The 15,184-nt window shown below is 35.8% G+C and overlaps 1 protein-coding gene across 4 annotated transcripts in view; it reads right to left on the reverse strand.

Annotated features, from left to right (window-relative positions):
• Positions 1 to 15,184, reverse strand: part of LOC149531442 (uncharacterized) — a 323,857-nt gene that overhangs the window by 269,065 nt on the left and 39,608 nt on the right. For all 4 annotated transcript variants that reach the window (XM_089808939.1, XM_089808937.1, XM_089808938.1 and 1 more), the window contains exons 7-10: positions 5,434 to 5,653; positions 4,477 to 4,546; positions 4,313 to 4,369; positions 3,985 to 4,053 (exon numbers count right to left, since the gene is read on the reverse strand). In XM_089808939.1, coding sequence (XP_089665065.1) covers positions 3,985 to 4,053; positions 4,313 to 4,369; positions 4,477 to 4,546; positions 5,434 to 5,653 — 416 coding nt within the window. The remainder of the gene's footprint in view (positions 1 to 3,984; positions 4,054 to 4,312; positions 4,370 to 4,476; positions 4,547 to 5,433; positions 5,654 to 15,184) is intronic.

Raw genomic sequence — 15,184 nt, forward strand, 5'->3', positions numbered from 1 at the left:
AATTGTACCCGTTCTAACTCCATGTTAACCTTATCCAACTGTGACTATGACTCTTGAAGAGCCAATTGAGTGTACTAAAGAGAGTCCACAATCACCTCAAGCTCCCAGGTGAGCTCAGCCACCTCCTCCTCTTTCCCTAACAACATCTCATAGTAGGTGCTACCCCATTCCAAAAGGTAATCCCTGTCAGCAACTAACTAAGAGTAACTATGCTTCAAGATCCTAACAGCCTCTCGAAGCACATGAAACTCTACTAGAGAAAGAGTACTATCACCATGCTCATCAAACATAGGAGCACCCCAACCATATGTAGCCAACATCTGACGAACAGCATCATAATCCTCAGGAGCTAAAGAAATGTTACTATCACTCACCTTTAGCTGATAAGTTACATGATGCCTCTGTAATCCCCGACTCCTATGCAAGCTCTCTATCTCACTCACTATCATAACTCTCCACCACAAGATCAGTGGATACGGGTGCTATCTTCCTTGCACAATTCTGCATCCGACATACAACCGCCATGTACCCCAACCAACTCCTCATCCGAAGAAGTGGAAGCCCTTGCTATATCAATCTCCTCACATGTCTCAGCTTCCACTTCAATAGTAAGATCCTGTAAGGATCGATCCTGGGACTCATCCAAAACCTCCTTGAAGTCATCACCCAATATCTGACAAGAGGTGTCATACCTCGTACATCCCATAGCATCATCAAATGGATCATCAGACGTGTCCATACTATCTACATCGACATCTCCTAACAAAGCCTCAACTGCGGACTCCTAACTCTACACAGATGACTCAATGCCAGGCTACGAATTACTAATACTAGAGCATAAACCCACATCTATTGACTCTGCCAAAACACCCACATCACCAACATCATAGCTAGGTGACTGTATAGGTGCCTCTGTCCCACCTGAGGAAGCAACTGCCTCCTGCACTATAGCAACACCATGAGATCTCACATACAAATCCCCAAAAATAATCCTCTCCTCAAGAGAGCCGAAAGTATCAGTAGTAACAACTGCATCAACTATCTCTGCTGGTTAGAATTATTTTGTTAGATGTATTCAGGCCCCTAACATTCAATAATGGGAGTATCATGGCTCAAGCGGAAGGATGCTTCCCTTCTCTATGTCCACTAGAGATGTTATCTTGGTCTGTCATGTCACTTTCCCATCTACGGATCTTAGTCCAACATGGGATTTCCTGCCTAACCCTTTCTTAGTGAGATCCTTACCACAATATACATTTGTCTTATTTGATGGGAACTAATGAATTCAAATTTTGCCCATCGACACTTGTCGTTTGTCCAATTCTTCCTTTGGTGTTTAAATGTTCTATCTTTCCATGGTATCCAGATCAAAGATCTTTTGGATCAGTTGTCTTTTTTCTTTCTAAGATTCCTCATCATCGGGGATGGTGGATCTTGCAATACCTATTAATTTGTTTACAACCTCACTATTCACCTTTGAAAAGTTCTCCTTGAGGATTTCTTCCCTGGAATATCATTCAAATCAGTTGTTGGCTCATCTCCTAGTACACTACTTTGTGTGCTTGGGCTGTTTACTCAGAGATCCTGAGGCTCATCTTAACTTTATTCTTCTCTTGCTCTTATTCACCATGCAGGCCATCACTGAGGGCCACTAGAGAAAGTTGCTCATTAGTTTTCTTACATAGCGCTTCTATTTGCCACATGATTTTGGATAGGGTTGTTATGTTTCCAAGTTTGCTTGTGATATTATTAGCAATGTCCAATCCATCCTAATACTTTAATACTTTCGGCACAAAGCATGGATCCCCTCCCATGATCTCTCCTTCCTCTGGAATTTCAAAGCTATAGGGACAAATCCAAGATGCTGCTAGAGTCCCAACTAGCCCAACTTGCCCTCTATATTCACCAAGTGTTTGTCAAAAACTATTATGTCTGATTTCCCCAAGCGATGTCAACTGCCTTCCCTACTGCTTTTGAATTGCTTGCAATATACCTTTTTCTCGAGATGCATCAACCACCCCTAGTGTCCACTTCAATCTACTCAAACCAACTCTCTTTTGCTGTTAGAATCTCCAGATTATCTACACATGTATGATCTGTATCTAAGTCAACTAGGATCTTTCGTATTTCTGATCTCTTGAGAAAGGTTTCTTCCTCATACTCGTTTAAAGTGGCTAGGGTTCCTCCAATTTTTCCCAAGATGTCACTCCAATACTCTAATGGCAGATTTTCCAAATCTAATCCAATGCAAGGAATCTTTTAAGTTTGTGAAGAATTGGATAGAAATTTGGTTCCCAACCAATCATGTACCAACATAACTCTTCATAAAACAATGGCTCTCCTAAAACAATTCTCTTTTTGGTATTTTGGTTAATACAATCTAAAAGAAAAAAATTGTTAGCTAAGGCATTAACACTTACCCGACCTTCAGATGAATCTGTAAACCATATGATAATCCTTTCCTTGGGTGCCTACTTGCCCGTCCATTTGGAAACCAGTCCATGGTTATTGTAGGACTGTATTGGTCATCATTAGCCTTCTTTTGGGGGGAATGAATGGATTATCCAACTGCATGCTAGATTTCTTGACCCAGGCCTTTCCCTTCTAATTACTCCCAGTTTTCTTCCATTTCATAATCTGGTTGTTCTTGGCGCCATACTGAGAATATTTCCATTCTTGCATTTTACCTTGTCAACAATTCCTTTGGAATGAATTATTGAATGCCTATAAGATTCTTCCTTGAGGCTTCCTGTAGCCTAGAGGGATGGCATTCACCCCTCTAGCTACACCATTCTGCTGGATTTTTGGGAGGTTTTGCCAATTCATAGGTGGGAATGGCCTACCCTTCTTAATTTGCTTCGTTGCAAGCTTTTAATTATTTTTATACTTAATAAAATATTATAAATTTATTCCTCAACCATGATCTATCTTGCTTAAACATTTTTGGGCAAATTTCTTTTTTCTATTGAACATGTCATTCTAGGGCAAAATCTAGGGCAATCCCAAAAAGGTGACATTATCTCTGGTTGTATTTGTGAGTTTTGGGCTGAAATTCCAAACCTTGCTGTACACTTCCCACCAAATACTTACCCACATTTTTCCTCATAGTTCTCTGGATATCAATCTTCTGCCTCAATGCATTTCTCTCAGCTGGGCAACCAGGATCAGTAACTAAATTGCAGGGTTTGATTTGATTTGGATGTTTCTTGGTAAAATCATACTAGGGCAGGGCCATATAGGTTGAAGGTGGCTTTTGGAATTGTGCTAGGACTTTTGGAAGAGAAGTTGCAGAATCTTCATCAAAAGTGGACACCAAGAACTAAGAAATCTATGTTTGCAGTTTGGATCAGATTGATGAAACAGGAGATGAGATATGATTATCTTAGTCGAGTTGCCCCTGCTGGAGCAGTGCCTAGGCCCTATAGCAAAAGCTTAGAGTAGACTTCAGTTGTGTTGAGAGACTTGTTTGTTGGTGGCAGTGACTTTATCTTGTTCTATTGTTTCAAGGGAAAGCTAGTTTTGCCAATTGAGACACCTTAAACACATTACAAGTTGATGCATCATACCATGGCTAAGAATGATGGTAAGGAGCTGACAGTCATGACTTCTTCAGTCTGATCATTGCAGGTCTGAAACTGATTAATATTGCTAGTTGCACCAATTGAGTATGATAATGGGTATATGAAAAGCCAGATTAATTCAATGAGTAGATGATTGTGCATTGAAAAAGTTAAATCTGATTTCATTATCAGAAAGTTATCTTTTTTCATTGGTTGTATTATTGCTTTAACACTTCAAAACAAATCAGACGTATACACTACAATCAACATATATAACAATTAAATCTATAGTGAATTGAAGTGTTCTTGCTACATCCTACAAGTTTCATGTCCTTCAGTTGACTGCAGAAAGGAAGGAGATTTCAAAGCACATATAAATGAAAATGGAAGCAGTCATAACTACAGAAGCAAAGCATAACATTACCTCATATAATACATGAAGATCAATTGTTGACCTTAACATATTTTGCAGTCTATTTGCCAGCATTAGACCCTGGACCAACAAAAAGGCAAGCAGGTTTCTTTTTCACATTACCCCTGCTGCTGAGTTTCAAACCACTAACAAGAAGGCATTTCTCAAGACAAGTGCAACAAAAGAATAATCACAACTAGAATCAGATATTCCAAAAAAAAACAATGGCCAAAAACTTTTCCATCAAAAGGGTAAATTAAGGGCAAGAAAAATCACTATCTAAATTGCCATCTCATAAAGGAAATAAAGCAATCCCATAAAAACGACATTTAAAAAACACCTGGATAATTTGTTTTGTTCGAATTTCAAGATTTCCCTGAACTTCAGAAAACTCTGTCTGCAGTGAAGAAAACATGCCATGCACATAATAAGCTACTTTCCAAGAATTTTAAGGTAAAATGATGGACCATTAAAAATTATAGATAGCACAATATAGATACTTACCATTGGAGATATGGATGAGTGAAAAGCTGCAATCCAACTTGGTATTGCAGTTTTTATTATTTGACATTCTCTGAATAGTTAACAAAAGCCAATCATCAAATGTTTATCATTTCTTAGCATAACTGTGCAAAAAAATTGTTACCTTCCTTCAGTTTGTCATTATTTTGTATAAATCATGTTTAGTCTAATATGAAATTCACCTTCTATTAAAAATGGAGTCATTTGAAACATTCTCTTCCATAGGAATATATCATTAAAAAATGTCAACACTATAGATTGTAAAGGATTTCAGGCAACTCTTTAATCTTAATTTTATAAAAAGCAGCAGTTTCTTTACAGCCTTATACTGAGCATTATACCTATAGATTGGAACCTTTCGATATTTGTACTTGGGGAATAGAACTAACTCACAAGATCCAATATTCAACAACATGCACACAGTGCAACGTACACACACAAGGACATGGAAATCATACGACCTGACTATTTACTTGAAAGAATGAAATAAGATAGATTTTATAACCTATAATATTTTATTATTTGTTATTTTAATGTAAGGACATTGTATTCTTCTATCATTTAACCACTAATACTCAATATTTCCTTCTGTACTAATGAATTTGTATATAATAAAAACAACTGTAGGATTATAAAAAGCTATTCCTTGCAAGAACATCATCCATGAGTATGAGATGATTATTATTTATGGCAGTGCCTTCCCTAACATGCACACAGTGCAACGTACACACACAAGGACATGGAAATCATACAACCTGACTATTTACTTGAAAGAATGAAATAAGATAGATTTTATAACCTATATTATTTTATTATTTGTTATTTTAATGTAAGGACATTATATTCTTCTATCATTTAACCACTAATACTCAATATTTCCTTCTGTACTAATGAATTTGTATATAATAAAAACAACTGTAGGATTATAAAAAGCTATACCTTGCAAGAACATCATCCATGAGTATGAGATGATTATTATTTATGGCAGTACCTTCCCTGAGAAAGTCTTTGAGGGGAGTACAGGATACCAAAGGCTGGGGAACATGTGCCAGCAATAAATCCAGAACCACGAACCTGATGTTCCCATTCAAATGGACCACTGGTAACCTTCTCAGCACCTCCGCAATTAACTTTCCTAGTTTTTTTTCTGGAGGGTCAACTGTCAAGGTGTGAAAGCCATTTTAGAAACTGACACACTTCTATAGCAAGCAACGAATTCACTGCAAAGAACCTAAAATCTGTACAATTCATTTCAAGGAATATGATGGCTATCCCTTGAATCTGTCTCATTTTTCACTAAAACACAATTCATTGTGATAGGAACAAAGCAGATGAAAATCACAGTAACTAAAACAATATTAAGGGCATAACCTCCAAATTAGATTCAAGTTTTGCATTATAAAATTTTCATGTATAGAGATTGAATATTAAGTCAAGCGTGGCAACAAAAGCCACACCAGTAAAGAGACCAGCAGCCAAGGCTAAACATTCGTAATCAATGTTGTCATTGAAAAAACATCACAAGCTTCCATGGTGTGCTGATGACCAAGAGAAGCATTCCATAAAGTACTGTATAACCATAAAAAATGTCAGATATTGAACAACTTTGGACCTGATATCTTATATTTGCATATTAAAAAGGGGGCCACCTACTTTAATATTTTCCATATTAGATTGTCCACTTTTTGTAAACAATGCTTCGCAGCCTGTGAGCTATGGTTGGACAAAACTATAAAAGATGAGAATAAGCTTTTATTTTCTTTTGAAACTCTTTGATTGTATATGATTATGTGATCAGCTCACCTAGTTCACAAGGCCATTGAGGAATACACAACACCTAACAAGGCTACTTCACTGCAACTAAGGACAAGCCTAAGACTAAACTCTTTTCAACTATGGACATAAAAATGGGAATTAAAAGACTGGCTTGTAGAAAAGCTCAAGACATAGATGACCTTCAGGCTGAATTCTTGAAGTGGGGGGTGGAAGCTCTCACCTCACTCATTAAAAAAATATTTAACCATCCAATTTAGAATGTTTTTCCAGTAAATTGGACAACTAGCATTATCATCCCACTCCTCAAGAGCGGGGATGTTAATAATCCTGCAGATTATCGCACAATAATGGTCAACCCACTGTTTGGTAAGTGTTGATTTTCTCAATATTTGTATTATTATATTCTTAAGAGGAAGATTTGATCTTTCTTTATATTTATTGGTGGTGCCCTTTTACCAAGGGTCACCACTCTTGTCTATTAATTAATCAAATAATTACAGTATTATATAATATAATATATTATTATATTTTAATTATATTATATTATAATAATTATATCACAATAATATTTTAATATAATTATATTATCTCAATGAAAACTGTAAAGTTTCTTACCAGATTTCAAATTCGATGGCAGACTGATGCACAATTTTATTGCAGGTATGAACACTATTGACAAATGACTGATTCACTCCAGAATCTGTAGAAGTTAGTGCAGAAATAATAGAGATGAAATAATATTCTTGAACTCAGAATGTCCTTCAATCCTTAGACATGCTTGCATTAATTGATTTTGATGCCTTGTTTACTCGGGCAGATCAGGTATATATATTGAGTGAAGGGGTGTGGGGATGAATGGTCATGTCTCCATTCACATTCATCCTTACACCTATTCAGAAATAACTAATCATTCACGATTTGTTACGAACTTAACACAAGTAAAACAATGTAATAACAATCATTAAGATCTGCAGCCCAATATAAAGTGTAGATTGAAAGAGATCTAAATACCAAAGGAATCAGAATATGTTTCGATCACGCGTTAGATGATCTTAGAAAATATATATCATCGGTTTCTATTGTGCATTGGTTACATACAGCAAGTGTGTATGCATATATATATAATAGTATGTGCATCATGCTGTTGTGTATATATATATATGCTGATCACAATAATGTCAGACTGAAGCTACATGCTTTAACACTCCCTCTTAGCTAGCAAAGATGTAACAACCTGCCTTGTTCTGTTATTTTTAGTGTCTATTTTTTCCTGTAATTTTGTCAAAAAATTGTCTTGCAACTAAATTTCTTATAGTTTTCAGCTTGATGTTGATCAATGGTTTCTCAAGATTGTTTGTGTTTCATATAAGATGCAAATAGGAGGCAACATAGAACCATATGCAACTAATAACAATGACCATTCATTTATTTCTTGTTTCAGATTATCAAGAAATTGCAACTACCATAACAATCACATCTTCTCATTAAACTCAACGCATTATATCAACTATAAAGTTCAATGATGGTCCATACCCATTGCGGTTACAGCAGTGTTAATAGTTTTGAAATTGCAATAGTAACTTGCAGCTACAGTGATCCGAACTGCGACAGTAACTTGCTGCTACAGTACCGCGCTACGGTGATTTCAGACTGCTACAGTAACTCGCTGCTACAGTAACTCGCTGCTACAGTACTGCGCTACAGTGATTCGGGCTGCTACAGTAACTTGCTGCTACAGTACCGCGCTACAATGATTTGGACTGCTACAGTGATTCAGACTACTACAATGATTCCAACTGCTACAGTGATTCCGACTATTACAGTAACTCGCTGCTACAATACCGCGCGACAGGAACTTGCTATTACCATGTTGAATCTCAAGACCATATCTTTCAATGGCGTCAAGATTTCCAGCTTGAAGGGATTTCATCCTTCAAACTATTGAGATATAATCTCCAGAATATTACCCAATTTCTTTGATATTTCCAAGCATGAATAAATGAGAGCTATCCTCTTTCTTTTAATCCCTTCCTCACTTGTTCCACGCTTCCGTCTTGCCAATGTGGGATAATACATGAGTTTTAATATTACTTCTTTTTTCCTTTTACAAAGCCCATGTATGTACTCAAAAGGGGGAATCTTGATTTTTTTATAAAGTGACTTTATGAAACATTATAATATTTAATTTAAATAGTCACTTTACTGTTGTAACTTCAAACATTAAAATAATATACCAAATAAACTCGAAATCCCACATAAAATAGCCCAACAAAATGCATCTCGTCTTGTCACTGAAAATTGAAGGCACTGCATCCCCCTATTGGCTTACTAAAAATAGTAAGTCTTTTCGAAAACCCAACAAACGAACTCCGTTTGGCCTATAATTAAATTTGACTAGGCCAAATAACCTCAGGATCCCTTTTGAAGTCCTGGTTAGCCCTTGGGACCATACAAGAGTGGGCTAACGACAACATACATCCAGACTGGCTAAGTGGGGGACATTACAGAAGACAAAGTGCATATATATAAGTTCTTATTTGAAAAGTAATATCCTCTAGATATATTTAAGAAAATCAAGTCTCATGATATCTACCATAAAAGATAATGGTATATCCATAGATATTATGTCACATAATATCCACCATGAGTTTGAACATATTGATCTTCAATAAACATCAAGTCACGTGATAGCCATCAACATGCTCTTTTAACTATGATGATTTTTTCCATGAATATCAAGTCACATGAGACTCATCATGATAGTAATCTAATAATTATAAAGTCGTCACCTTATATTATTAGAATCAACATTTCATTATAAAAGATTGTCACCTTTTTATAATGTATATAGGGTAGGCCCATGAGTCATAGAGTCACACATATGACAAAAGAGTTTACACTTTAAACATATTTATTAAAATAATACAAATTTACAAAGTTGAGACTCAATCTCATAAACTTACATTTCAACCAAACCAAGTTTCTTTCTAAAATGATCAAACTTCACTTTAGGAAGAGCCTTGGTGAGAATGTCAATTGTTTGATCACCTATATTAATATATTCCAACTGAATAGCTATTATTTCCACCATGTCTCTTACGTGGTGGTAAGGAATTTCTATATGCTTGGATCTATCATGAAATACTGGATTCACAAATAACTTGATACAACTTTGGTTATCACAGTGAATGGTGGTAGGTTTCATAGGGTGGTAGGTTTCATAGGCTCACAAAACAAGTTAGAAAGCAACTTTCAAAGCTACACTACTTCTCTAGCACCCACTGCTGCTGCAATATACTCTACCTCAGTAGAACTCTAAGCAACTAAAGCTTGCTTTCTGCAAATCCAATAGATCATGGTTGATCCTAAGCTCAAACAACATCCCAATGTGCTCTTCTGGTCTTTTACACTTACGGCTCAATCAGAATCAGTAGATCCATGTAACTCCACGCTAGTATTCTCATATTTAAGTTCATACCCAATAGTCCCTTGGAGATACCTTAATATATGCTTCAAAGCAACAAGATGAATCTCACGAGGTTCACACATGAACTGACTTAATGCATTCAAAACATAGCAGATATCAAGTCGAGTATTTACAAGATACAATCAGGGACTCAATTATCTGTCTGTATAAAGTGGGATCAACTAGTCTAGATTCAGCACTTGCTTCCTTTAGCTTGTGTAAGATGGTTTCCATAGGTGTAGACATAGTTCAACAGTCCCACATTCCAAATCTTTTCAAAATATCAATCGTGTACTTCTTTTGATGCAGAAAGATATTCCCAGACTTATGATTCACTTCCAAACCAAGGAAGTAATGAAGAATTCCTAAATCCTTCATTTCAAATTCAGAAGCCAAGTCTTTCTTACACTGATTAATGAGATGTTCTTCCCTTGTAATCAGAAGGTCATCAACATAAAGAATTAGAATTAGCATATTACCTTTGGTCACCTTAAAGTAAAGATTTGGATCAGCCACATTCTTGGTGAATCGAAGACTTCGAAGTTATTTGTCAATCCTTTCATACCAAGCTCGGGGAGCTTGTATGAATCCATATAGAGCCTTCTTCAATTTACATACATAAGAAGCAGCATAATGAGTCACAAATCCTTCCGGTTGTTCCAAGTATACTTCTTCCTCAATTTTTCAATTTAGAAAAGCAGTTTTTACATCCATTTGACGGATTTTCCAACCTTTGGTGTCTGCAATGGCTACTACAGCTCTAACTAAGGTATACCTGGCAACTGGTGCAAAAGTTTCTTCAAAGTCAATTCTTTCTTTTTGAGAAAAGCCCTCTAACCACAAAACGAGCTTTATGTTTTTCAATGCTACCGTTTGCAGCATACTTAACTTTGAAGAGTCATTTTGAAGAAACAATAGATTTTCCCTTAGGTCTAGAAACTATATCCCAAACATCATTTTTTAGTATCGACTAATACTCTTCCACCATTGCATCTTTCCAAGCTTGATGTTTAAGTGCTTCTGAAGCACTTGAAGGTTCAAGGTTTGGACTCTCACACATGAAAGTATTATATGTCAATTTTCTAGGTCTTTTGCTTTCTCAGAAAGTCCCTGAAGGTGCTGCAAATCCATCTCCAACCTGTATAATTTTCCTGGCCCAAAGTGGCCTTTTAGAATAATCAAGACTCTCTTCTTGAGTCTCAAGAAGGATCTTTAAGTCTCTTCAAGGTAATCCCTCTGAATCTCAAAAGCAAGAGCCTCTTTTTCGGATAAGTCAATTGTATCTAATTCATCAGAAGTTTTGACTCTTCTGAAAGCAATATCTTCTTCAAAAATGACATCTCTGTTGAGTTCTATTTGTTTCTATCCAAGTATGTAAACTCTGTATCCTTTTACTGTTTTACTTAAACCAACAAGAATTCCTTTTCTTCTAGTAGGTTCTAACTTTGTCCTTTTCTCCTTAGGTACATGAACATACACAGGACATCCAAATATCCTTAAGTGACTTATGTGAGGTTTCTTTCCTGAAAATGCTTCTTCAAGGATCTTATTGTCCAAATATGAGTGACGACATTTACTATGAGTATAGACTGTTGTATTAGATGCTTCAGCCCAAAATGACATGCTCAAGTTTTGATCAAAAATCATAACTCTAGCAGCTTCATCAATAGTTTTTTTTTCCTTTCAACAACTCCATTTTGTGGAGGATTGTAGGGGACTATGAACTCCCTCTTAATCCTAGCAAGTTTGCAGAATTCTTCAAATATTTCAGAAGTGTACTCTTTCCCATTATCTATTATCAAAACTTTAATTTTCTTTCCTGAGGAGTTTTCAGTGATTGTTTTGAATTCTTTAAACTTAGAAAGAATCTCTTCAAATTCTCTGCACTTAAGGAAGTATATCCATGTCTTCTTTGAAAAATCATCAACAAATATCACATAGTACAGGAACCCTGCTATAGATGGTGAAGACATGGGTCCACATAGATCAGAGTGCACTAGTTCCAACACATCTTTAGTTTTCCTCAAGCTAGAGGGAATGACCTTTTAGTGTTTTTCGCTAAGGCACAACCCTTGCAAGATTCATTGTGAAAATGGCTTAATTTGGGCATTCTGGTTACTAACTTCTCCATGGATGTTAGGACACAAAACTTGATATGACCTAATCTTCTATGCCATATTTCATTTGAATCTAAAGTCTCATGCACAACTGCAAAGTTTGTCTTAATGCATAGCTCATATAATAGTCCTTGTCGTACTCCTATTGTTAGAGTCTTCTTTATGGTTGAATTCTTAGGCCAAGCTAGTACCTTACCTTCCATGAATTCAATTCTATAACCATCATCTTCAATTCCAGATAATGATATTAATTTCCTTTTAATACCTAGTACATAAAGGACTCCAGAAAGCTGAATAGAATTTCCAAAGACGATGCAGGTCCCAATTCCTTTTATGGAATATGCAGAATCATCACCAATTGTAACTTCTTTATCTGTTTCTATTTGTATGCTTTCTAAGTTATCCTGATATCCACGATGTGTCTTGCAGATCTGCTGTCAACTATCCATGTGTTAGATTTGGTTGAATTTTGACTGGACAATGTTGAATAGAGGGCATATTATTCATGTCCTTTTATTTGATTTATCAGATTTGGCAAATGCCGCTTGAGGTTTAGATCGATTAGGACAATTTATCGCATAATTTTCATATAGATCACATCTGAGAAATTGAATTTTGGACAAGTCTTTCTTCTATTTAGACTAACCTTTTCCATGAATATTTCTTTTCCTTCTGTTGTTCTTCTTTCCCTTCTTATGAGAGTTTTTGTTAAGAACTTAAACGCCTTCATATAAGGTTTTATGTTTTCCTTTAATCATTAATCTCAATTCTTCTTGAAGTCACTCAGATCTTAATCGATCTTGTTTTGGGGTTTTAGATCTAGCAATTATACCTTGTACAAAAGACTCCCAAGAATTTGGAAGTCCTAATGCTATTAGGGAGAATTCTTGGTTGTCAATCTCATAATTGACTGCAGATAATTGATCTCTCAAATCTGTGATTCTCATAAAGAAAGCATTTACAATTTCTCCTTTATTCATGCTAATCTTATTCATTTGTCTTTTAAGAGCAAGTTTTCTGCCAATGTTATTTATTAGGAATGCATTTTCAAGAGTTTGAAACATGTGATATGTTGTTGCATGTTTCGCCACAATAGGCACTATGTGATCTCGAACAGCATCCACGATTATCTTCATGGCCTTCTCATTATTCTTGATCCATAATGTTTTCTCTAGATCATCTTTAGGTTCTTCCTTATCTTCTCTTACAAAAAAATCCAATTTGTTTTCTTTTAATAACATCATTATACGAAGTTTCCGTGATTCGAAGATATCAGCACTTGCAAAGTGGTGTTCGAATCTTAACATGTCTGTCATCTTGCAAAGAAAAGATAGACTGCAATTTAATGTGAAATCTGATCTCTTAAACTTAATGAGATCTCTCCTTAACAAGGCTCTGATACCATGTAAAGTTTCTTACCAGATTTCAAACTCAATGGCAAACTGACGCACAATTTTATTGCAAGTATGAACACTATTGATAAAGGACTGATTCGCTCCAGAATCTATAGTAGTTAGTGCAGAAATAACAGAGATGAAATAGTATTATTGAACTTGAAATGTCCTTCAATCCTTTGATATGCTTGCATTAATTGATTTTGATGCCTTGTTTACTCAGGTAGATCAGGTATATATATTGAGTGAAGGGGTGTGAGGATGAATGATCATGTCTCTAAATGGAGACATGGACATTCATCCTTACACCTATTTGGAAGTAACTAATCATTCACGATTTGTAACAAACTTAACACAAGTAAAACTATGTAATACCAATCATTAAGATCTGCAGCTCAATATAGTGTAGATCGAAAGAGATCTAAATACCAAAGGAATCAGAATATGTTTCGATCATGCCTTAAATGATCTCAAAAAATATATATCATCAGTTTTCTACTATGCATGGTTACATACAGCATGTATGCATATATGTCTAACAATATGTGCATTATACTATCGTATATATATATGCTGATCACAGTAATGTCAAACCAAAGCTACATGCTTTAACAAAAACATTAATATAATAATTACATTATAATTGCCCGTTTGGATTCTGGTTTGTATGTGGGTTCAATATTAGCTCAACTTTTTTGGGTTGGGTTCTGGTGCATTTGGGTTTGTCCATAGAAGAAAAAAATTAAAATTTACATATATGTAAAAATATGTTGCGGCAAATAAGTTCATACACCACTATGCTAATATTAAAGCAATTTAGCAAAATACACCACCATATATATTAACGATTTAGTTCCAATGGCATGACAAAATGTCAAAATATACCACCATATCAATGTTTTAGTTCAAAAATAGTAATGTCAACATTACTAATTAGTCATATGATCAAATATCATCAAAGAATTTATTATCATTGAGCAATTGCAAATTAGAAGCACAATTAGTGCCACTAGCATCAGTAGTCTCAGTCGTAGCCTCAGTATCAGCTTCAAGATCACTATGTATGTCATGATAACCATCACCATTTGCAAGTGCTTCAAAGTGGACTTCCAGCTCCATTAATTCTGGTTCAATGTCTCAATGTTTTGCCTCCTCTTCTTTTTAGGTATTCTCTTTGTGAGTTGTGAGCCTCAAGTTTGAATGCACATAGACCAAGTTATCTACTTGAGTGCACAACACAAGGTGTCCAAAACAATGTGTTTGTACCACTCCTCAACCAATAAGCCGGTGGCCCTACAATTCTTGGCATTATGAGTTACTACTTGAACAACATTCTAAGGACCAACTAGCTCAATGGCTTGGATGAGAATTTTAGCAATGAAAGGATTGTCCTTTACCTATCCTTCACAACCCACAACTCTCAAAAATATTGCACCTCTTGTAGACAATGCAATAACATTCACCAAATGACAGTTCCTCGCATCTTTCCATCCATCTGATACTATCGTCACACCTGTTTTGGTCCATGAACCCTTGATGGGCATCATGGCAGCCTCTACACAAGCCACCTCATCATCTAATTAAATGGTGCATATCTTCTCATAACTAGGGCCCTCAAACCCCTTTGGAGCCTTATTAGCTACTCTCACCATGTACTGCCAATATGGTGAGCGAACAACATTAAATGACAATCCATTTGCATAGATGCATCTCACTATGGCTTGATTGGCAATTTGTCTAGCTTCATTTTGAGACTCCCATTACTTTCTTTCTTAAAATCTATTGTTGAGGTGGACGCAATAATGGATGGCCCTCAGTCGATGGTTCATTCGGAGTGGAAGTTGAAGACATAGATAATATTTTTCCTATTATTGAAGACCTATCACTGTGCAATGGATGAAAAGAATTTGCCCTCCTAGCAACTTCATCTACTTGCT

This window comes from Cupressus sempervirens, chromosome 11 (assembly GCF_028749045.1).
Source record: "Cupressus sempervirens isolate cs-2001-9-10 chromosome 11, ASM2874904v1, whole genome shotgun sequence".
NCBI classification, from domain to species: Eukaryota; Viridiplantae; Streptophyta; class Pinopsida; order Cupressales; family Cupressaceae; genus Cupressus; species Cupressus sempervirens.